General features: G+C 39.9%; 1 protein-coding gene and 1 long non-coding RNA gene across 2 annotated transcripts; one reads left to right on the forward strand and one right to left on the reverse strand.

Annotated features, from left to right (window-relative positions):
- The first annotated feature begins 892 nt into the window (after window positions 1-892).
- On the forward strand, window positions 893-11,055 carry LOC136181038 (polymeric immunoglobulin receptor-like). The gene is made up of 7 exons (XM_065961143.1): window positions 893-932; window positions 1,816-2,163; window positions 2,424-2,747; window positions 2,937-3,059; window positions 9,038-9,075; window positions 9,171-9,311; window positions 9,662-11,055. The coding sequence occupies exons 1-7, from the start codon at window positions 893-895 to the stop codon at window positions 9,788-9,790; spliced, it is 1,143 nt and encodes a 380-aa protein (XP_065817215.1). The 3' UTR covers window positions 9,791-11,055.
- Window positions 11,056-19,533: 8,478 nt separating this feature from the next.
- Window positions 19,534-20,732, reverse strand: LOC136181154 (uncharacterized). The gene is made up of 3 exons (XR_010667559.1): window positions 20,373-20,732; window positions 20,144-20,193; window positions 19,534-19,787 (listed from the first exon to the last, which is right to left on the reverse strand). It is a non-coding gene; the product is annotated as an uncharacterized lncRNA (long non-coding RNA).
- Window positions 20,733-25,299: the final 4,567 nt, after the last annotated feature.

The following is a 25,299-nucleotide window of genomic DNA, read 5'->3' on the forward strand; positions in this document are numbered from 1 at the left end:
TGCAGAATCCTGCAGTTCCTCGAGTGTCCACTAGAGGCTGGCTGCAGAAGCACAGGAAGTCACATACACAACGGGACATAACGTTGGGTTGATTTTGATTGGATGTTGAGCTTCGAAAAGCTTTTTAATTATTAGAAAAATTAGTAAAGGCCCCTGAGTGCAGGATGGTTATTTAGATGTAAACCTAATGGTAACGCTTTATTAAAATATATTTGGCAGATGAACATTTAACAGGAACACTGAATTAAAACTGGGATAATGTTTTTTTAACTTCTTTGGGATTTAAATAAAGTTGTTGAAAAAGAAAAGATCAAGTGAACGTAGTTCCTGATCCACACTTCATACCAGTTGGTGGCAGTAATGCATCAACACATTGTTTGCTAACCACAAGAAAACACCAAAAAGAAGAAGATCGGGTGAGGCTTTAGAAGACTTTGGCGTGAACTCCTCACTGACTCACACATCAGGTAGTGGTGCAGGTGCAGTCGTCTTTGTGTCCATGAAGTCTCTACGAACCGGATAATCTCAGCATTTTACCGACGAATCTGACGGCGCTGTCGGGTCGGAAATGACCTGCTGCAGTCCGCTGGCGTCTCATCTGCGCCTGCACATACGGACCCGGGTGAAGAAATGTGTGTGTGTGTGTGTGTGTGTGTGTGTTTGTCTTTATGTCATTGTGGAATCCAAAAAAGGACGGCCCACTCATAGTGTGGGGACCCACAAAAATAACCTCCAATTCAGTGAAACACAGTGTGTGTGTGTGTGTGAGAGTGCGTGTGTATGTGTGGTGTGTGTGTGTGTTCTTAAGAGGAGGTGTGCCAAAAAGAAACGAGAAGTTCCTGGTTTTCAAGTGAAGAAGAAGCAGAAGTAGAAAATCATTAGAGTCTTGAACATGGAAGTCCATCACACTGTGATCTTCTTCTTCTTCCTCTGTGAGTATTTTTCTATTTTCTTTTAGTCACTTTCTTTGTTGTTATTTGTTGTTTTTTAATTGGTTTATTATTGGTTACTGAGTGTTTTAATGGTTCAACATGATGATTATGTCCTTAAATAATGCAGTAAATACAGTATGTACACAGTTCTTACTGTAATCATTTGTTGAGGAACGATGACCCTCAGTGTGGGGTTAGTTAGTCCTCATGTGGACAAATGATTTTAACGTTTATAACCAAAGTTAAAATGAGGCTTCAGCTGTCCGAGTAATTCACAACCAATGAGTGTCTTCCAAAGTCGAGTTCTTTAAGTGACATATTGAAATGTTGACGTGCTCTGCCTGTAACTGAGTTAGCATGTTTGGGTACTTTATCCTGATTTTAAGTTTCAACAATGTGCAGCATGAAGGAGATTTTAAAGGTTAATTTTAAAACTACATACTTATAGAAACCAGAGCATCACAGCCAAAACATCACCACTAGCATTTAAAAACAAACAGTGCAGTAATGTGGGAATGACTTGCACAACTGACCTGCTGCTTTCTAAATCATTTTGGAATGATTGCATTGAAAAGTGGTTAAAATTATGGACTGTTGCAAAACTATTTAAAAATGTGTCAAAAGAGGCTCAAGGGCTTTGATAGCCTTTGAAATGAGTGAAAAGATCTTTAAGAGCTTTGTCATTTTTCTTTTTTGAAAAATGGGAATTATGATTTTAACAGAAGTTGCTGTTGAAAGTTTGGGGTTTTACTGTACAACATTTATTACTCTTACTTATTATGGCTATAGATGCAAACGTGAAAGGGAAGAGTTAAACGTGCAGCAGGAACATGTGGTGGCAGGATGTAAAGACAGTAACTTCTGATTATTCATTTCTTAACAGCTCTGCAGGATGAAAATTTTGGTGTCATTAGTGCAGAAGCGATAGATTTCTACGCAGTACCTGTAGGGGAAAATGTGGAAGTCAGATGCTCGACTTCTCAAGAAACAACTAGAAAGTTTTTCTGCAGAGAAGAATGTAGACGGAAGATCATCATACAAACATCTCGTGTCAGCGCTCAAGAAGGCAGATTCAGCATTGAATGGAAGAGGAGACAACAAACACGATCCGGAGATGTTTCTGTGAAAATCTCACAGCTGACCAAGTCTGACTCCGGACGCTATAGGTGTGGTCTTGGTTCATCTTTATCATCAGCTTCATTCACAGACATTGAAATCATCGTTGTAGACAGTAAGTTTGTACTAAAAACCCTGAAAATGTTTCCTGAACAGCTGAACTATGACAACAACTGATAAACTACTGAAGGCCACAGACTTCTTTTACAGACTGGTTCAACTGGGCAGCTCCCAGTATGTGACTGTATATTGTTGTGATTTCTTGAAGGGGATGCAAAACATAACTGTCTGAACTAGCTCGTAGGCATCGCCTCGTCATTGACTGAAATAGATTCATACACTTTGTAAGAGTTTATTCCTCTTCTCTTTTGACAGCACGGCTGGAAGGAAACAGAAGACAACCTGTCAGAGCAACAACTGGAGGGAATTTCACAGCAGCATGCTTCTTCTCTTCAACTCTCGATTTGAGAAGTGCATTCTTCTGCAAGGACAGATGTTTGGACAATTTAATTGAAACAACTGATCAAACAGTGCAGACTGGCAGATATTCCATCAGATATGCACAATTTGAAACTGGAGGATTTGTGTATGTGAGCATCTCACAGCTGACCCAGTCTGACTCAGGACGGTACACATGTGGTCTGACAAGATATGGGTTCCGTGATCTTTCGTACACATACGAGGTCTTTGTCGCAGACGGTGAGTTTCTTCTTAAAGTGAAATGAAAATGTTTTGTATGTCAGTCGAGAGCATCTTTAAGTTTTCACAGACAGCTGCTGATATTTTTATCTTCCCATCACTGTGATTTAAAAAATACACACAGAGTAGTGTACAGGTCGTCTCATCAGGATTCCTTCATACGTGTTCATATGCTTTCTTTGTTCACAGTCCCAACAACACCAAAACGTAATTTAATACCCTCAACATCAGTCCCTTTAGCAGCGACAACACCGAGCAACCATGGAGCTGAGACCCCGATACCCACCAAGCAGTCTGGAACAACGACAACAGGTACATCCACACACTGCATGTGTCAAACTCTCACACATCAGAACTAGGAGGAGGTCCAGGATCTTTTTTTAATATATATAAATAATTATATCATACATGATTCAAAATAAATAAACAATTTAAAAAGTCACCAGAATAGTTTCTGAAGGGAAAGATGAACTTTGATTTCAGGGAGTCTGTCGTCATTCAGTCTGGCTAATAATGAAATGAACAATATAAAATCAACTTGTCATAGTTTTGAGCACAGACAGTTAAACTCACCAAGTCCAACCTAAGCCCCCTTTACCCCTAATGTGAGTGCACCCTAAAATGAAATTTAAGTTGTCAGGTTAGCTTGGTTAGCTTGGCGCCTAACAGGAACACATAATGTACATAACGTGTACATGTAACATGTACATAACGTACATGTTAGGGATGCAATACATAGCTCCTTTTTTGGTCAGACGGCCCGGGCTGTTTTTTTGGCTTTCCAATCTTTGGATATTTTTTATTCCCCATATCCACCTAGTGTTTTTTTTCTAAGTGACAGCGTCTTCAATGAGAGAGCGTCTCGTGATGATCCTGGTGGAGTAGGACGCTTCTCGAACGAGCTCTCCAGTTTTAGCTAAAAATATATAACAAAGCCCTTTCAACGAGCTACAGAAAAACTATTCTATAAACTCTTATTTGATTGAACTGAGATTGGAAACATGGCAAACAACGAACGCTCATCAAGAAGAGGAACAAAACCGAGCCAAACTTTCAACAAGTTAGCTAGCAAGTCGCCAAGCAAAGATGGCGATGGACATTCTCTGGAAGACAAGGTGAACGAACAAGCTGAAGAAGAACCTTGCCCCCCGTGGGCCGAAAAGATCATACAAGAGATCACCTCAGTCCAAGAAAAAATAAACATCCATCTACCAACAATACAGGCGACAACAGCAAGAATCGAGTCTGAACTAGCTTCTCTTACCAACTGCATCACTACCGCAGAACAGCGAATTTCAGATGTAGACCACCAAGGGATAGCAACGGGAAACCTCGCCCCATTATCATCCGCCTGCTCCGCTTCCAGGATAAAGAGAACATCCTCCATGCCTCCAGAAGGAAGGGGGAATTGTCATACAAGTCGCGGCGTTTCTTCATTTTTCAAGATTACTCTGTAACCGTATCCCAGAGGAGGGCAGAATACAATCCCATTAAAACAGCTCTACACCGTGTCGATCTTCCGTACCGGCTGCTATTTCCTGCAAAGCTTATGGTCATCATGGATAAAAAGAAGTACAACTACGACAATGCAAAAGAAGCTAAGTCCGGCCTCTCAAGTTTGCTTCCCGATATCCGCTTTGAATGAACTGCACTTAGAAGTTGAATGAACAGCGGTAGCCATGTGAGTACAACTCCGAGGTAAACAGTGGCCCCGGAACCTGAATAGACGCTCTCATGTGGGCTGACGTCATATAATAACTGCACTTTAACATTAAAATCGTATTTGCAGTTTAACCTTACATAGCGACACTTGATCTATTCTTGAGATAATTGTTTACTTTATTAATAGCTGGTTCCTTGGTATGCAAAACCCAGCCATGATAGCTCTTGCCTTTTCTTTCTCTCTTTCTTCTTAATTTTTAACCAACTGAATCCCAAAGGGTTTAATATCTGTTCCACTTTAACTGGAGACAAGTTCAGGTTGCCTAGACTTATCAGTGGCATTTACAGACCTACATAGGTTTATTTTTTATTTTTACAACCAGTTGGTTATTTTTGCAACTGCTGTTTGCAGCTTACTGTTCCTTTCATGTTTAGATGTCCTTTTCTCTTCTAACGGTGAAGATTGTGTTATTAGTTTTGTATTTGTATGTCTTAAATGTGAGGTCAAACTTTATAAAGTATTTTTGGGGGTTAAGATTGAGGGAAATATTACAAAATGTTTTCAACTGACTACTCATGTCACGAATAACAAACACATCAGTATTAAATAGTATCACAGTCACTGGATGGAATGTAGGTGGGCTGAATAATCCAACTAAACGTACAAGGATTTTATGTCATCTAGCCAAATTGAAATAGCTATACTACAAGAGACCCACCTAACACAAACAGAAGCTAGTAAACTGAAACAAAAATGGGTTGGACAGGTGTATCACTCATCGTTTAACAGTAAAAACAGAGGCGTGACTATCTTTATTCATAAAAAAACTTAATTTGTCATTCAAAGTTCTAATATTGACACTGAAGGTAGATATGTTATCATTGAAGGATTACTATATAATGAACCCATTGTCATTGCAAGTGTATATGGTCAAAATGGAGATTCTGTAGGCTTCTTTAGTAAACTCAGTACTATATTTACAGAATATTCAGGGAAACCTATTATAGTAGGAGGGGACTTTAATTCTGTTTTTAAACCTGAAATGGACAGAAGTGAGAAACCGCTACCATCTGACCAAGCATCCTCGGCAGCACTCAATGATTTTTGTAAAAACATGGGTCTCTTCGATGCTTGGAGATTACTGAATCCAGAAAACAGGGATTATACTTTTTACTCGAATCGGCACCAATCCTATTCAAGAATTGATGCATTTTTGGTTACACAGAATGTTCTCTCCAATGTATGGTCTACTGACATATTGAACATGGTTTACAGCGATCACTGCCCAAAAACTCTGTCATTTTCCCCCTCCACATATTTCATCAAACCATCATTATGGAAGCTTAACAACTCACTTCTAGCTAACAAGAAGCTTGTCGAATTTATTAACACTGAAACACAGCTATTTTTTGAGGCTAATGAGAAAAGTGTAAACTGCTTCTCGACAGTGTGGGAAGCCTACAAAGTTACTTGTAGGGGCTGATTAATTAGCTTTGCCTCCAAACAAAAGAGAGAAAGGGCAGCAAGAATGCAAAAATTAACAGAGGTGTTATCCAGATTAGAATCAGCCCATAAAGCCAAACCAAAAGATGACCAGATATATACGGAATTGATGAAGGTTAAACTGGAAGTCAAAGATCTATTAAACAAAAAAACAGATTATTATTACAAATAATTTGACTTGTACCGATTGAAGGCTAAATACTTTGAAAATGGTGATGGCTGGAAAACTTTTAGCCTATAGACTGCAGAAAGCTCGAGCCTCTCGGATCATCCCTGCAATTAAATCTAAAAATGCAGCGGTGCTGAAGTCACCTCAGGAGATAAATAATAGATTTCAGAAATTTTATAAGAACTTGTATTTGCCCGAAATTACAACGTCCCCAGATAAATTAGATAAGTTCTTTAGTAAAATAAAGATGCCTAAATTATCGGAAGAGGACATTTCCCAAGGTGAAATCAGAGATGCAATCAAATGTCTGAGTAGTGGCAAGACCCCAGGAGATGATGGATATAGTATTAACTTTTACAAAATGTTTGTGGACCAGCTTGCTGGCAAGATTCAAAAGCTTTTCAACGAAGCTAAGGATGGAGGCCGCCTGCCAGAAACAACTCAATCATTACTTATAACACTTTTACCCAAACCTAACAAAGACCCTTTACAGTGTGGCAGTTACAGACCAATTTCTCTGATTAATTCTGAAGGAAAGATATATGCTAAAATACTTGCTAGGAGAATGGACCAAATTATACCTAAGCTTGTTCACGTAGATCAAATAGGGTTTGTGAAATCAATACAAATAGGGGATAACATGAGGAAATTATTCCACATAATGCATTATGCCAAATTAATAACTGAACCAGTCATTACTGTATCCCTCAACGCTGAAAAGGCATTTGACCGCATAGAGTGGGATTACCTTTTTAGGACTCTTAGGGAATACGGTTTTGGACCCAACTTTCTGAAACTTGTCTCAATGATATACACCGCGCCTAAAGCCAGAATCACTACCAATGGCTTACTATCTGACCCATTTGAAATCAAAAGAGGTACCCGACAAGGGTGCCCATTGAGCCCCTTGCTTTTTGTTTTATCCCTGGAACCCTTGGCAGAGATGATCAGGACCCACCCAAATATTAGAGGTATTACAGCCCCCTTAACAGAACTGAAGATTAGCCTGTTTGCTGATGATATTCTTCTCACGTTAATTGACCCACCACATTCCCTTAAGTACACTTTAGACACTGTAAAGGAATTTGGAACTCTGTCAGGTTACAAGATTAATTGGGAAAAGTCCGAAGCCCTACCGCTGAACGTTCATTGCCATAAGATACACATTAACAACTTACCATTTAAATGGTCCCCTGAAGGAATGAAATACTTAGGAGTAACTCTGAAATCTGATATATGTATATTAACTTTAGAAATCTTATAACCAACATAAACCATGACTTAGAGAGATGGAAGTCTCTGCCACTGACTATATGGGGAAGGATAGACACATTAAGAATGAATGTGTTACCTAGAATAACATACCTCATTGTAGTGCTACCACTCTCTGTAGATAGGGGACTCTTTAAAGAAATAAATAAGCTCTTCCATAATTTTATCTGGAGAGATAAGACCCCAAGGGTAAGCAGAAAGAAGTTGTATATTGACAGGAAGTCAGGTGGTCTTGGATTACCAGATGTATACAATTATTACCTTGCCCTCAACTCACGCTATCCTCTTAGCTGGGGTTATGGCTCAGGTTTAAGAAAAACAAGATGGGAAAATATAGAAAATGAAATCATAAACTAATTAAAGGTAAAGATATCTATGCAGGGCCTTTGGTATAGCCCCTCCTGTAGAATTATAGGCAATCCATTAATCCAGTTTTCCTGTGACATCGCTAAAGTTTTACAGAAGTCTTTGAGCTTTACAGCAAAAACATCCCCAAATGCTCCCATTTGGAACAACTACGGGTTTACTCTGGATGGTAGGCCTATGAGGAATGACAACTGGGAGGCTAAAGGAATTGCTATACTAGATGACTTGAGAACTTTGCATAGCAGAAAACTGAAAACGTTCGACGAGATGAAAACCACATGTGGCATAGAGAATAAAGACTTTCTGTTATACATGCAAATAAGGTCTCAGCTGTCTAGGCACTTAGGAGAGGCAGTAACCATACCCAAAATGAACGAAACAGAAATAACTCTAAAGAAAACAATAAGTGAAGGAGAGAAAATTGCTTCCAAGGTGTACAAACTTTTAAATAGATCACTAGATGATTGTTGGAGAGCAACACAACGGAACTGGGAGTTAGATATAGGTAAATCCCTGGATCCTCAGACATGGGAACATATTTGGAAAACACTCCACTCAGTTTCCAAATCAGTTAAAAACAAGATGATTAATTATCATTGTATACATCGACTATACTTTACACCGGTTCGACTTAATAAGATGGACTCATCTAAGTCTGATCTGTGTTGGCATTGTAATCGATTTAAGGGAACCTTTTTCCACATGTTATGGTCCTGTGATTAGTTTTTGTTGTTGTTCGCTGTCTGTTTTTATTTATTTATATATTTTTTCTGTCTTTTTTTAAATTTTATTTATTTTATTATTTTATTTTATTTTTTGTCGGATGTTGCAAATATCTGAACAAAAAGAAAAAATGTTAATGCATACTGTAAGCTGTCTTTAAAGTTGAACTTAAATAAAAAAACTTTAAATGAGAAAAAAAAAATGAGTAGAGAGCGTTCACAGCCGATAGCTGGACGGCCGGCTGACTCCTCCCCTCACGTATAAAAGTTGTTTAATTGAGGGACTCGAGAAAAGAAGAATAACATACTGTACTCACTGCTTAACTGTGTTTCTAGATCACGCTCATTTCAGGTAAATTTACATGCAGTGTGAAGATACAAGCATAATAAAGATCGCTAGCATTAGCATGCTAACACAACAATGCAGCGCAAGTTGTTTTGGTTTCATGCTGGAGCTCAAGGGCGACATCTGCTGGATCAAAACATCACATAAAGCCTTTAAGGCAAAGCAGAACGTGTTTATCAGTGATGGGTCCAATTAAATACTGTGTGTTTCAGTCTTGTGTCATTCTCTAAACACATTCTGCTTTTTTAGAAACTCCAATGGAAACAGAGTTCACATCTGTCACAGAGGTGAGAGTGAGGACATTTCAGCCATGATTATAATTACTGGAGTTTATTGAACAAGCTCTTTTAACTACAATCAAAATGTAATGTTTGTCCTGCAGACCAACCGAGCATATGAGGACCTGAGGGAGGACAAACGGAGAGGATCCCTTCCTTACGAACACGCTGTGTACACCAAACCGAATGGAGTAGAAATCGACCATGAATACAGCACTGTCACTAGAGCCAGGTCTCATCATGCAGTAAGTTTTTGTGTGTGGCACACGTTTTATGGTGTTTTGGGGGAAGGTACAAGTAGATGAGGAGGTAATCAGCCTGTGCAGCCTACAGAGGGAAACACCCAGCCTGGTGTTTTGTTAGCGTTCAAGTTCTTATAGGATGAGTGTATGTCGATCTACTGAAGCTTTATTGTTACATGGACACGGATGTTCAAGGACTGAGTCATCTAACCCACCAAGCCACACAAAAGACGACTTTTAGTATGGATTCTACGCACTGTTTTAAATCTTTATTTTAGAGAAAGGACAGAGACCACTTGTCTCTGCAACAGATTCATTGCTGACTTATTTTTATTTTGTCTTTCTTTACCCAGGCTGAAGATGACTCTGGTAACATCACCTACTCTGAGTTGAATTTTACCAATGCTACGACCGCCTCGCTCAACATCGCCCCCAGTGGACGATCTGACAATGTCAACTACTCATCACCTCGAGAGATGTGAGCTCTGATGTGAGCGATGCCCAAGATGATTGGCCGTAAGAGGTGACATATCCTCCTCTTCTTCTTCAGTGTCAATAAGTCTCAGAGCTCCTCAAAACATGTGTGTGAAGTTTCTTGTTCTAAATCCACTCTGATCCTGTATTTGATCATGTCAATAAACCCCTCTATTTCAGCCCTACTCAGAACAGGCTGTTTCTGTGTCTGTACCTTTAAATATGTAAATGAGCTGTGTCTGACCACGCCCCCTCTCTGGAAGGTCTAGGGTGTACTCGGTCTTTCTCGCTCCATGTCCTATTGTTTACGGTGAGAAGGCAGACTGAGAGGGCAGAACAAACACCTAGCTGTGGGAGTGTCACCCACCTGGGGGAGGGGCTACTGCCCTTTGTGATGTCATGAAGGGAAACTCTCCAAACGGCCTGTTTGAGCATACATTTTCTGAAAAGTGGAGCAGGCAGAAGACGGAGAGGATGGACTTTTCTCATCATTGGGGAGTTTGTAGACAGACTAGAGACACATATTAGAGGTAGAGGAACATGGTGAAGAGGATTTAGCATCATATGTGACCTTTAATAAGCTTCATTGCTTCCACTGTCACATTTTACATCATACATTAAATAACTGTAGCTAAGATTGAAAATATTAACATCTGTTAAATTTGATCTGATTTAACTGATTTGGATTTGATTTGTTTATTCTGAACATGTAACGTAAAACGAAGGTGAACATAAAAAAAAAAACAGAAAATAAACAATAATTACAAACAGTGGAAAGTATAATTCAGCTATTTTAAGTGACATGGGAAGAAGTAAACACTTATTAAATCCCAACCCCTCTCCATCTGTTCAGCTAGCTTGTATTATATTTGTAAATTAAGATTATTATAAAGTGTAATATAATATGAAAATATTTTTTTGTAGTTTATATTTGTATCTTTTCAATATTATAAATAAATACATAAATGAGCGACAGATTCTAAATAATACAATAACAAAAACAACAGCAATAAAAAAGAAAACAACAGCAACAACTTGTAAATATTGATCCTTAATTAACTACAAAAGTGTCGCCTCTACTGTTTGCTTCAGGTTAGAGCTACTTTTCTACTTGTACCGTATTTTGAATGTATAGTATGTATATTCCACCTTCAGGTCCCGTTTGTGCTTATGTGTGTAATCTGGGACTATGTGTGAAAGAAGCATGTCTCTCAATAATGGAGTGTAAACCAGAATTTCCCCTCTGGAATTAATAAAGTCAATATCTTCGTTGTTTTTGTTTTGTTGTTATTCTTTGTTAAGCTCCTTTGAGTATTTAGAAAAGCGTTATAAAGGTCCGATGCATTATTAAAATTTGTTTAAAAAGAAAAAAACAGCTGGCTTGTTCCATCCAAGCATCCATTATCTATACCGTTTTTTGCCGTTCAGGGTCACAGGGGGCTGGAGCCAATAGCAGCTGATGAGAGGCGGGGTTACACCCTGGACTGATCACCTGTCAATCACAGGGCTGACATATAGAGACAGACAACCAGACACACTCACATTCATACCTAACCTAACGAGCATGTCTTTGGACTGTGGGAGGAAGACATAGAGAACACACACATGCACAGGGAGAACATGCAGACTCCATACAGAGAGGCTCCTGTCAGACGGGGATTCAAACCAGGAACCTCCTCGCTGTCTCTGACTAATCTCCTGCTGTTGTTTGTTTGTTTGTAAATGTATGCATTGTCTGGGTGGACTGTGAATTGCCCTCTGGGATAAATAAAGTTGTCTAAGTCTAAGGCTGTGAGGAAACAGCGCTAACCACGGCAGCACAGTGCTTTAAGTTGTTCCTGTAAAGTCTCCTCAGAGCTCGTCGAAGAGACTTTGAGTCAGTGTGCAAACATTTATTGACACATGTAGTCACATTTCTTTTAAAACATGCCGCAATTTTCAGATAAAGAAGAACAAAGTGTGGAAAGGAGGCCAACGTGACACCATCACCTTCCTTCACACACACACACACACACACACACACACACACACACACACACACACACACACACACACACACACACACACACACCTCACAGGTCTAACACCGTTTAATTTAATAATTTAATTAAACTCCTTTGAATAATGTTGCCGACTATGTGTGGTCTCCCTCTTTTGTCACTGCTCTGTTGAGCCAGGACACACACACTGTGTAGAACTACTGACACACACACTGTGTAGAAATACTGACACACACACTGTGTAGAAATACTGACACACACACTGTGTAGAACTACTGACACACACACTGTGTAGAACTACTGACACACACACTGTGTAGAAATACTGACACACACACTGTGTAGAACTACTGACACACACACTGTGTAGAAATACTGACACACACACTGTGTAGAAATGATAAGAAGAAGAATGGGGGATTCTTTTTTTCTCTTTTTGGAGGAGAACCCGCTGCTGAGAAACAGGAAGTGTGACATACAGACGCAATAAAGACTCACCACTCGTCCAATCAGTTAACAGCATGTTGTTGCTAATGGCAACAGATCCACCACAGCACACGACCCGATGAATGACTTGAAGTTTATTGCACACGAGATGTGGGTGTGAAGTCTGTCTTCCTTTTTCACAGATTTTTAAAAGACTTTTATCAGGATCCTGGAAAACCCGGAATTCTTCTGACGCAGCCTCGTTGTCATGGAAACACCTGGATACAGTCACACCTGCAGTGTGCGGCGTGGTGTCTAGAGTTAACCTGAAGTTGTTTGACTTACTGAACGGTATGACATCAGTGATGACATCATAGAAATGGACTGATGACATCACAGGCTGTGGGAGAATCATCAGTTTGAAGTCAAGCAGGTGAAGGTTGTGACATCATCATCACGTGACAGGAAGTGAGTGATTTTTCATCAGCGAATTTAAACTGAAGATGAGATGAAGCGTCACATTTATGACCTCAGAGTTTTAGCGTGTTTTTAAACGTGTTTTTAACGTGTTCAGAGCTGCTGCAGTTTAAACGTCAGTGTTAGTGTCATTATTAATCTGAAGAAGCCATTTTATTCTGAAAGAAACCTGCTGAACAAAACTCTTATTCTGAAAGAGTGAAACTGGTTTCTGCTGTACTGCATGTGTGTGTGTATGAGTGTGTGTGTGTGTGTGTGTGTGTGTGTGTGTGTGTGTGTGTGTGTGTGTGTGTGTGTGTGTGTGTGTGTGTGTGTGTGTGTGTGTGTGTGTGTGTGTGTGTACACTCAGACTGTATGCTATAATACTGTTGATATATACTAATACTGTAAAGTGTGTAAAACTGAGGAGTCAGAGACGTGGAAGAAAGATTTAATTTGAAAAGTTCACAGATAGTTTCCTGTTTTTTAGTTGTCACCTAAAAAAAAAAACACTTCCTGTTCAGCAGTCAAAAAACAAAACAAGACAAAGGCTGAGACAAGCCCCCCCGTCAGTCGACTGTTAACCCACTCTAAGCTAACTGCTAGCCAACGTTCGGCCACTGTTAGGTGGGGGTTATTTCTGTGTGAGATGGACAGTTATGAAATCGTGAAACAGACTGTGGATCATCTTAGATTTATTCAGCCATGGTCAGACAACACAGAAACACAACACACATGGCTGACAAAGTGCGGACCATCGCTGACCCATGCTGACCAAGATCTCACAATCGTTGACAATCACTGGCAAAGTGGCCATCATGGGAAAAATGGCAAAATGGCAAAATGGCCAAGTCTTCATCACACAGTGTGGCTTATATTCTGCTAGAAGGTACAGCCCACAAATTCCTTTCCATTTGGGTACATCACTATAAAACAATAAAGATGACATGACACTGATTTGTATACGTATCAGATGTAGACTCTCTGTCAAACAGTTGCTGACAACATATAGTTGGCTCCTATCCATTTATAGATCTGCTACTACTTAGGTGCTTCACCCATATAAGGTTAACGCTTCACAGACCCAAAAGTAGAATTACTGTGAGATGGTTGACACAATTTAAAGATATGTCCACAAAATTATCAAGATGAATGAATCCATGAAAATACGTACTAACAACCGCTGTGTGCGCGTAAACGGCCCGCTGCTCAGAGGCTATACTATTCTATACTATTGTCACTATACTACTATACTATTCTAGGGATTAAATATCCCGTCTGACCTGGGAACGCCTCAGAAAGCCCCGGGAGGAGGAGCTGGAAAACATTACTGGAGAGACGGAAGTCTGGGTTGATTTACCGCGCCTGCTGCCACGGCGACCCGATATCGGATAAGCGGACGAAAATAGGTGGATGGATTGATTACAATCTGCATCAGACCAGTGTTTCTCGAGTTCGGTTTCCCACAATGCAAAGCGGCAGGTCAGAAATGGAAATGACGTCGTCCATCATAACAGAAGAAATAACCACACTCGGACCAAACCACACAAAGAGACCAACAGTTATCTTTGTTTACTCTCTAAATTGTGAAAACCTAAATTAACGTTTAGATTTTAGCTGGGCTGTTTACTTCCTCATTCCAAGACCGGAAACCAGCCAAGCCGGGCCTGGAGGTCAGACTACAGACTGGAGGTCAGACTGCAGACTGGGGGTCAGACTGCAGACTGGGGGTCAGACTGCAGACTGGGGGTCAGACTGCAGACTGGAGGTCAGACTGCAAACTGGAGGTCAGACTACAGACTGGAGGTCAGACTACAGACTGGAGGTCAGACTGCAGACTGGAGGTCAGACTTCATACTGTAGGTCAGACTGCAGACTGGAGGTCAGACTGCATACTGTAGGTCAGACTACAGACTGTAGGTCAGACTACAGACTGGAGGTCAGACTACAGACTGGAGGTCAGACTACAGACTGAGGGTCAGACTACAGACTGAGGGTCAGACTACAGACTGAGGGTCAGACTACAGACTACTGTCCAACACAGTAAATTCAAAGCTTGATCCAAATGGAACTGGACTTGGTTGAAGATCTTGAAAACGTTTCACCTCGCCTCCTCTGAAAGGCTTCTTGAGTTCTAAACCAAATGGTGGACGGAGCGAGAAATGTAAGCCACTAGGAGAAGAAGAAGAAGAAGATATACCTCATTGATCCTGCAAGGGGAAATTCAATTTCATGAGCGTGCTACTCAGAGCTCAGGAAGTCATCTAGCACCTCTCAAGCTTTGATCTGCATAGGGACTTGAGCCGGTGACCCTCCGGTTCCCAACGCCAGTCCTTACAGACTGAGCTACTGCCGCCCCTTATCAGTAGTCATCCTCAGGAACAAGGATGACGTGCAGAGGTCCTCAGCGAGCGTAGCAAATACAGCATGCTATGTTCGATAGTATGTAGTAGGTGGTTTCAAAAAATGGCCCAGGGGTCTTTGAGAGGCTTGTAACGTGTGGAGGGCGTGTCTTGTAACGTGTGGAGGGCGCGGCCTGTTTGTGGAAGGAAGTGATGTAAGAGGGGGGCGGAGTCAACGAGAAATGTAGTTTATGTTAGCTCATATTTTACGATGATTGTTGAATGTAACTAAAAGCAGATGACATGTAAGTAGTTTACAGTTATATTTATTTTTACACGCACGTTTGGATCTGCTGTGTCGCTCTTCAGAAAAAAACAGCGTTTAGATCTCAAAGCAAACGACGAATACTGATCGTTCAAAGTGATCCAGATCAAGCGGTTAACCTGGTTCAGGGGCAGGTTCCTGAGATCTGATGGATGCAAACTAAACAAGTAACCATGCAAAACACCCTCACCAGCCAACGTTGACACTCGTGCTTTGCAGTGATTTGCAGTGATTGTGCTGTGCAGAGAAGCTTTGAAAGAAGAATGTGCGACATAAATACATCAGAGATCAAGTCTATCCTGTGTAAATGTGTCTCTGAGTCCTGACTGTCTACAATGAGGGAGAAGCTCGAGTCCCGCTGGCTGTGTTGTTGTCAGAGCCGTGTTTACATGGACGGGGCGGCCGGCTCCTCAACCTTGTGTATAAAAGCTGTTTTAGTCAAGAACTAGAGAGAAGAAGAAGAACATACTCACTGATTATTTGAATCTCACATAAGCATTTTTTACATGCAATGTGAAGCTATGAGCGAACTAAAGAGCGCTAACATTATCATGCTAACACAACAATGCAGCAAAGGAAGATTTCGTCCACTGCTTGCGCTTGAGTCCTTTGTGTGAACGCGAGTGTAGAGGGGTTGGAGGCGTGTCTCTGGAGGAGAGCAAGGCTTCAGTATGGAGGAGGCGTGGCCAAACAGCAGTTTGTTTTGGTTTCATGCTGGTGCTCAAGGACGACATCTACTGGAATAAGAAAGTCGCACATTCTTCCTTTAAAGAGAAGCTAATAACGTGTCAGAGTGAGACGTCTTTCTTCGTACAGTGTCACAAAACAAATTAAAACCACAAGCGGTGATGAAGGGCCCTCGCACCCCTGTGCATGTCGGGGGGTGTGTCGCGGCCACGGGAGTGCAGCAGCAGCGGAACATGGAGCAGCAGGCCGTGCAGTCCGATTCGTGTAAAAGTCGTACTATGGTATGCTGAAATAGGCAGCGTAATGAAGATCACAGAAAATTTTGAAGTAGAGCAGTTCAGGCTGGCACTGTCATGATAGCTATGAAATATGGAGCAAATTGAGCATTGTGTAGTACTTATTCCTTGCAGTAGGAGGCGCTATGATTAAAGTTGACTATTGTTATGTCAATGTGTTCAGAGGCCAACCCTGATCATACCTGTGTAATTTGAGACAGACAAAGTATATGAGAGTTACAACCACTTCCTGTTTGACGGCGAATGATGATCTGTATGGTGAGAGCGTTGGACGTAGGTGTTTGAGCTTGAAAGTGTTGTATGGCCAAGGTGTTTGAATGGTCCCCACCAATTCTGAGCGGGAAATGAGCTACCTTATAGCAATGGCTAATGCTAACTGAGAAGCAGTAACTTCCTGTTGTCAACATGTGGCACTGTGACTAAGCAAAAAATGTCAGTCATGGATGTGTTCAGGGCAGGTCCCGTATCATGTATGAGAAATTTTAATATGATTGAACACTGCATGGCAGAGATATAATCATTTACTTTTTTGGCAAGTTGCCAAAATGCACATCAAACTTTTGCACGCCATAGCCACGCCCTCTGACGAAATAACGTGCAGAGCACAACCGGATGTGTTGATCACTAGAACACACTGACACTAAGTCTGCATCCAACGGCTGAACGCTTTCGGACTCGCTTTATTTTTAGCTTCTGCCAGTCTTTATTTGTATACATACGTTTATGTATTTCAGTTTTACTTAAACTGTATTTCCGTTTTCTTTTCTTTCTTCAAAAACAGCATTTTATCCATATTTCAACACAATATGCACAGAAATATACATAAACTTATACTTGTCATTAATTACATGCAAAAACATTTCTGTGTGTTATTATTCTTTTCACAAATATAAAATAATTCAGTTCTGCTACTTAAGAGCTTCTTATCAATTCAATACAGTTGCAAACAGGTTTCCAGTTTAACTGAATAAAAGTTCAATTCTCGCTTAGCATTATGCTAACAAATAACATGGGAAATCCCATAGAGAAACAGCGAAGCTAGCGGAGTTAGCGCTACACTTTTTACATGAATATAAGTACAAAATATGAAAACGAACAGTCTTCATGAACCCAAGGTTACTTTAAGAGATATGCAGGAGCTTTACAAAACTAGCAAAAGAGCATGGGAGCTAGGGACAAGCCATGACAGACATATATGAATGTGGCGATGAGCCAGCGCTCATGAGCGTCATAGCTAAACTACCTTAAAACCTTCAAAACAAATTTAAAACACATCCTGACACACACTAAAGGATGGTGTTACCTTCCACATGCTAAAGAAGAATATAGACCACATGTACTTTTGTGATTGGTGACATCTACTCACCGGTAAATAACAGGGAAATAATGAGACAACCACAGGTAGCCTATAGTGTTTCCTTTCCTGCTTCTGCCAGTCTGAAGCAGTGGGCGCGCACTGTAGCTGTTCCCACCAGTGGGCGCGCACTGTAGCTGTTCCCACCAGTGGGCGCGCACTGTAGCTGTTCCCACCAGTGGGCGCGCACTGTAGCTGTTCCCACCAGTGGGGGTGCACTGTAGCTGTTCCCACCAGTGGGCGCGCACTGTAGCTGTTCCCACCAGTGGGGGTGCACTGTAGCTGTTCCCACCAGTGGGGGTGCACTGTAGCTGTTCCCACTCAACATTCTTGAAGCCAAAATACGCCCCTTACGGGCGCTTCCATCTTGCGATTTTGACGTCATTTGGAGCCAGAGTCTGCGCAGTAGGGTCCGGAGGGAGGAGCCCTGGTAACACGCCCCGCCCACTTAGCGTACTGCCCTGATGACTTACGCAGCCCAGCTACGCCGAAAGCGCTCTGCTGGTCTACGATGAAGAAATGTGTAAGTACAACAAACTACCGTATTCAAAGTCTAGTATTTAAACACACTGTGTTTTTAAAAAATCCAGTTATTTTGATCATTACTGAAAATATGTGGGCTGCTGGGTCCTCTGGTTTTAATGAAATCGTTCTATATTTAAGCTATATTTAAGATAGGTTAGACTACAGGTGGTAAGATATGTTGTATTCTGTTAGAAACTGATAGTCTGCAATGTGATTCATGTCTGCTTTTCTAATATATTTAAGTGAACAGTAAATCTATTGTTTTTTGTGTTTTCATTTAGGCAAATTAGAGATAAAAGCAGCTGGTCTGACATCTTCCACAGAGGTGAAGTGTAAGTTAAAATCATCTGTTAAAAGTTTATATCCTGTGATTGTTTTGAAGTTTCATAAGAGTAAAAACAAGCTGTTGTTAACAATACAGTCTTCTAAAAATAAAAATCACACTGAGTCATACACCAGCTAAATATTAAATAGAAAGGTGATGTTTTCTTTTCCATTTTACAATCAACAGAATCTAAAAATGACTAATTTCAACCTTCATCTCCACACCTGTTACAGAGGTCAGGCTGGGGTCACATAGTTTGAAGGAACCTCCTCCTTTTTTCACCTGTGCCAGATGCCCTGCTCATCCACTGTGGGAGAAATGACCTTACACCAGCAGCTCTCCCAGATGAAGAGTCCTCTCTGCCATCACCCAGAGGAGCTGATCGACGTCTGAAGAAGGTGGACAGAGTCTGGAGCTTTGTGACAGTGAACAGTGAGAAGGCTACCATAGTCATCCTCAGATAAAACACAGAGATCCTGGTCAATATTTAATTTATTTTTCTTAACATGATGTTGCCCTGTGTTTGAAAGGCCAGATGCTAGAGGGTTGTGTTGGATTTGCTTTTCCATCATATTTTAACAGTCAAACAATCATCCAGGATCTCTTTACTTTATTTGATTTTTGTTTGGATTTTTGTTAAATTATGTTTTATACTTTCTCCTATGTCCCAGCAGTTGGACCTGATGGTCTCCCTTACTTATTTTCCACATGGTTAATGAAGCCAGGGGTTGTTAATTGAAGATTTCTTTTCATAAAATGTTTAAATAAACTTTTTTAAAATCTGAATTGACTGTCTCTGATTAACTGGAGCACTACAAAGTGTTGGTCACAGTAAAATAGTTTATAGCTCACATTTGAAAAGGCTTTGAACTGACATTCATTTCTTCTTGACCAACAACAGCTAAGACAACAACAAAGCTAACAGACGAGCTCAGCTGGTCTCGTCTGAGATAAATGGCCTTCAAACTTATTTAATATTAAACATTTAAAGCCAATAAGCATAGCAAGATACGTATGAGATTCCATTTCCATTTATTCAATCACAGACTTGTCAAACAGTCTGGCATGTTGTGCTGCTGTTTTCAAGAGTTAATAACTGAAGAGAAGAAGTCCATCGAGAGAGGACAGGAAACACTCAGGGGACGAGTCCTCCATGTTGTCAGGGGACGAGTCCTCCATGTTGTCAGGGGACGAGTCCTCCATGTTGTCAGGGGACGAGTCCTCCATGTTGTCAGGTGTTGCTGATGGATCTGAATCTGAGAGCATCTTCTGTAATAAAGAAAAACAATCACAGAGTTAAATGTAAAGTATAATGAATTTTACTGTGATGTTTATGCCTCAGACCTGAAATCAGATCTGTCCTCAGGTTCTGCTAAGCTTCAGGTTCTAAAGTTTGTTTTTAAGACAGGAGAACTATTTATGAGGAAAAACAAAATATATAATAAGACATGATGAATCCAATAATATGATCAGCTTTATGAATTTATGTTTTAAGACAAAAGTGTTCCTGCCACTTTCTATTTAAGATTATTTTAAACTGTCATCACATGGGCCAGCCTGATGAATTAAACTAATGTTAAATATTCTCATATAATCAGAGAGCCAATTTGTGTGCAGAACCTCACCGGAGCTGGAATCAGAGTCTGGACTGCTGTTTCCTTTGAGCACTGATTTCCTTGAAGACAGAAAGAAGAACAATTTAAACATGAACTTCTTGCAGAACCATAGAGGCTGTTAAAATCTTCTGCTAGTCTTCCTTACATTTTAGGAAGGATTATAAATTGTTACTAAAATTACTTTGATGCCGATAGCGGTTACAATAACACGGTCCAATCATATGAGAGATCATTTTACCTTTGAGTCCTATGTGAAGGTGTTCTCTTCAGAATCAGCACTGCAAAGACAAGATGATGGCGTCCACCTTCACAAGCTGCTGCTTCAGTCTGGCTGCATTATGGTCACCTACAGGAACACCACAGAAATGCAATCAAAGTACTTCACTTTATTTATCAGAGGATGTACTGTATGCAAAGTAGAATTGTTTTAGCTGTAATTCCTCAAAAATATTTGAGACTGCTTTGTTATTTGAGAGCACAGATTGTTTCTTTTCCCTTCTCTCTGTTTGCCTGTACATGACCTTTTAGTGCTGTAGAAGATGCTACAGTAAATCCTGGATCAGCTGTGTGGATGGTGTGACTGTGTGCTAAAGCTTTGTTAAAGTTGTCACGCACATACTCATATGCCTTTGGAGAGTAAAAGTGCAGTGTGGTGGCAAACTGCTTAAAATATAAAATAGTATTTTATTGGTGAGGTGCCCCAATCAAAGCGTCCTACAGAGTAGCAGCAGCTTTAGAGGGAGGAGACGAGAGCATTATGGAGAGGAGCTCACCGGAGGGGGCGAGCTGGAGGAGAGACGCACAACCAGAGAAAAAGGAAATCCCAGTTTAAAATATAATGTTGGTGAAAAGAGGGAAACAGGACGACATAAATGTCAATGTTGAAATTGTTTTGAATACAGAGGCTGTGAATGTTCAGTTTTCTTTGGCTATAAAAAGGCAACAACAGCCTGTAGTTTAATCCTGGTGTTTCTCTTCGTTAACAATTATTGAAGCAAAATCAAAAATAAATGCATGACATTTAAAACATATTAAATGTGTGGGGGAAAACGCAATCTTTATGTCTTCTTTTATTGTCTCTTCACAACTACAATAACAGCAGCCTGTTGTGTGTAACACTGGTCTCCTGCATTAACACCTTCCTTTCAAAGGTGATAAATACAGACACAGTCACAATCACCGCAATGTTTGTCAGGTTTTGTCAATTTTTAGAACAATTTCTCAATAAGCGTCATTAAATTTACAATTTGATCAACTTGTGACTGTTGAATTGGTGTGTGTGGAAGACAATTCAGAATATTTATCAGTTTAAGCAGCATGATGCTCGGTTAATATTACATTACACCGCCGCCGGTTGTTGATGTTTGCGTTCACGTTTCAGTTAGTCTCTTAAATCAGTAACAGTTATATTAAATCAGAGCTTACCTTTAGTTTTATCTGGATCTTAAATCAGTAACAGTTATATTAAATCACATCTTACCTTTAGTTTTATCTGGATCTTAAATCAGTAACAGTTATATTAAATCACATCTTACCTTTAGTTTTATCTGGATCTTAAATCAGTAACAGTTATATTAAATCACATCTTACCTTTAGTTTTATCTGGATCTTAAATCAGTAACAGTTATATTAAATCAGATCTTACCTTTAGTTTTATCTGGATCTTAAATCAGTAACAGTTATATTAAATCAGATCTTACCTTTAGTTTTATCTGGATCTTAAATCAGTAACAGTTATATTAAATCACATCTTACCTTTAGTTTTATCTGGATCTTAAATCAGTAACAGTTATATTAAATCAGATCTAACCTTTAGTTTTATCTGGATCTTAAATCAGTAACAGTTATATTAAATCACATCTTACCTTTAGTTTTATCTGGATCTTAAATCAGTAACAGTTATATTAAATCACATCTTACCTTTAGTTTTATCTGGATCTTAAATCAGTAACAGTTATATTAAATCAGATCTTACCTTTAGTTTTATCTGGATCTTAAATCAGTAACAGTTATATTAAATCACATCTTACCTTTAGTTTTATCTGGATACATAGAGAAATATTCTACCCTCGTATATAGTCCTATGAATTTCAGTCTGCACGGTGAAAGTAAAACCTGTTCCTCTCGGTATAGTCCACTTATCACTCAGACTGTAAACATGTTACCAGATGTTTTTATTTTTGCTGTAAAATAACTGTACAGTCAATGAACCGCATCTATGAGCAGATTTTATATTACAATTCTTGGTTTTAAATACAATTTCAATCACAATAACGATATTAACAATATCAAGAAGCATGTCAGTTATTAGGTTTGTTCATTTAATAAAATAAAATAAAAAGATAAATCATGCCGGATAAGTAACCTAGCTTTACAACATTTCAGATAACCTTAGACTGCTTATGTGTTAGCTAGCTAGATAACGACTTTAACCAATGACACATAAATCACTTTTTTACTTACCGAAAAATCTGCAAAGATCCCTTATCTCCCACAGGTCGGTTAGAACAGTTTACTGCAGAACAACTCATTTTCCAGCTCAAAAAAGACGAAAAAACTGAACGGAAAAATTCAATGGCGTCTCGGCTTTCCTTCACTACGTAACTTTTGTTATTCACAAAGAGAGCTACGCAAGATCGGCGGCTGTCAATCATTGTCAAATATGACGTAAAATCCAGTTTTTCAACCTCAAATAACTTATTTAAAACAAACTTCACAGAAAAATGAGCACTTGAACACAATGTAGGGTGATAATAACTAATGATCACAGCAGAGTTTAGGTTTGGAAAAAAATGATGTGACGAGTATTTTAACTTTCCAGTTTGACCCACATCCCATCTGTTATCATTGAGGAGGCGGGGTTTATGACCTATACTGCAGCCAGTCAGTAGGGGGAGCTCGCTACCGAGCACACTGAGCTGTCTCACTTGGAGGTTACGCCTCCTTGTGGAACAAATTGGAACCACACTCTAAATTTAAATATTTCAATCATGGATAGTCACCACAAAATGGCAGCATTGTTTTAATTTTACAGCTCTTATTTAAATCGTGGATGTGTTGAGCTAAATCAGCCTCTCTAGTCACCACAAGATGGCAGCATTGCCTTAATTTTAGAGCGGGCCCTGTAGCCTATCACGCATGAGACATTTGAAACTAACTTGACTTTAGAGCGTTATTAACCCCTCTTCCCGACATGATAGCATGTCATGTTTATCCCCTCTAGCTTTAGAATTGAGCCCGCGACGCCGTCCGAAAAATAGTAAAATTTATGTCAGCTGAGGGCACACTAACATTAGACAACAAGTTAACCATTAGCGATAGCGAAATGACTGCTAGCTAACTGGTAAACCGTTAGCGCGAGCTATTCTGTGAAATTGCTTGGTTGACTAATGTAACATAATGGTTTTATAAGTTTAGCTAGTTAGCCGTTAGCTAGGGAGAGTTACAGCCACTTCCACGAGAGACGCACAAAAAGTTTAAACACACGCCACGGCCACGCCCTTTCACGAAATATTGTGCGGAGCACAACGAGATATGCTGAGCCTGTGTAGAACGCACTGACACTGAGTTTGCACCGATCGGATGGGCACCCTCAGCCAAGTTCGTTCAAATAGGAAGGTTGAAATCATGATTTTGGGCCATTATTGTGAAATACAACTTTAATTTGTGGACTTCCTGTTGGGTTTTTTTGAAACGCTGCAAGAGGATTTTTTGTCCGTCCTGACAAGCTTAATATGCGTAACAATTTTCATGACTGTACTTCAAAAAAACCTCTATGGGAAGGTGATTTTGAAAATTCGAAGGGGGCGCCACTGAGCCATTAAGCCATGCCCACTTACTTAAACAATATAAAATGTTTAAGTTTAGTACCAGGATTATATGTATGAAGTTTCAGGTCTGTACGACTATGTTAAGCCCGTGAAAAAACTACTTCCTGTTTGATGGCTACATTCCTGTGTAGCAATGGCTAGTGCAAAGGAAACAGTGCTCAGACGGAGTGACCTCCTGTTGTCAACAGGTGGCGCTGTGAGTAATTACTTTTACTGTTTTTGGCGTGATGCAAAAAAACGACATCAAACTTTGACATCACGCCACGGCCACGCCTTATTTCCAAACCTCATGATTTGAGCACAACTTTTATTCTTCAACTTGTCTACTTTCATTTGACACCAAACTTGAATTGTTCAGATATACGCTCTCGGGCGGATGCTTTCAAACAGGTACCCTGTAAACGGTGAAAATACAGACTTTTTAAACATTCAAAAAATCATAGCGGACTTCCTGTTGAAATTAGACAATGACTTCCACTGACTTTTTTGTAGGTCTCGGCCTGCTCTAACATGTAAAAAAGATTGATGTATGTAGGCAAAAAAACCTATTTGTAAAAATCAAAAGGGGGCGCCGTTGAGCTAATTTGCAAACTTCGTTCATGAAAACGCCAAAATATCAAATTTTTCGCCAGACCCGATGACCATGCAAATTTTGCTGAGTTTTCGGGCACGTTCAGGCCCTCAAAAGTGCCCGCAAAGTGGCGGAATAAAAATAAAAATAATAATAATTTTCATTCCAAGAGGGTCCTACGCACTTGTCAGTGCTTCGGGTCCTAATTATGTTTATAAGCGTTACTCTAATTAGAAAATGAGAGGCTGGCTTCAGATCATTCCAGAAAAAAAACTTCAACAGCTGATTACTGACGGTGATGCGTTTAGGGTTAATTTATAGGATGTGACTGTTGATATTAAATCAAATTGTCAGCACTTCTAATCAGTGAGAGTAATAATCGTGGGAATAAAGCAGAAACGGAGAGATCAGTTTCTTTTCAAATGAAAAACTTTAGGAGCTGAAAGGGAACATTTTTTATTTGCAGCTACTCCATGCAGACGCTGTATTCTCTGCTTTTGTCAATGAAATTTTAAAAAAAACTGCTTTGTTTTGGTGGACACAATACCAAAGTCGTCTGTAGCATACAGCACTGCATGATCAATCCTTCCAAATTACTCACTATGCGGTTTCTTCTTCCATCTGCCGTGAAAGCACTGCAACGTATCTGCTCGTACAGATCTGCATACTTGAAATATCAGTCCAAGTATGAAAAATAAAGTATATGTTGTTAATGTGTACAATTATGTTTGTCAAACATGTTTTCTGGATATATTTACAGCATA

The sequence above is a fragment of the Labrus bergylta genome, chromosome 12 (genome assembly GCF_963930695.1).
Source record: "Labrus bergylta chromosome 12, fLabBer1.1, whole genome shotgun sequence".
Classification (NCBI taxonomy): domain Eukaryota; kingdom Metazoa; phylum Chordata; class Actinopteri; order Labriformes; family Labridae; genus Labrus; species Labrus bergylta.

What these genes read in the sequence shown, in the direction of transcription:
- LOC136181038 (XM_065961143.1), top strand. Translation starts at nt 893, where the DNA reads ATGGAAGTCCATCACACTGTGATCTTCTTCTTCTTCCTCT. An exon ending in TGAAATCATCGTTGTAGACA is followed by an intron (nt 2,164 to 2,423) that starts GTAAGTTTGTAC and finishes CTCTTTTGACAG; the next exon opens with CACGGCTGGAAGGAAACAGA. An exon ending in GAGCCAGGTCTCATCATGCA is followed by an intron (nt 9,312 to 9,661) that starts GTAAGTTTTTGT and finishes TTCTTTACCCAG; the next exon opens with GCTGAAGATGACTCTGGTAA.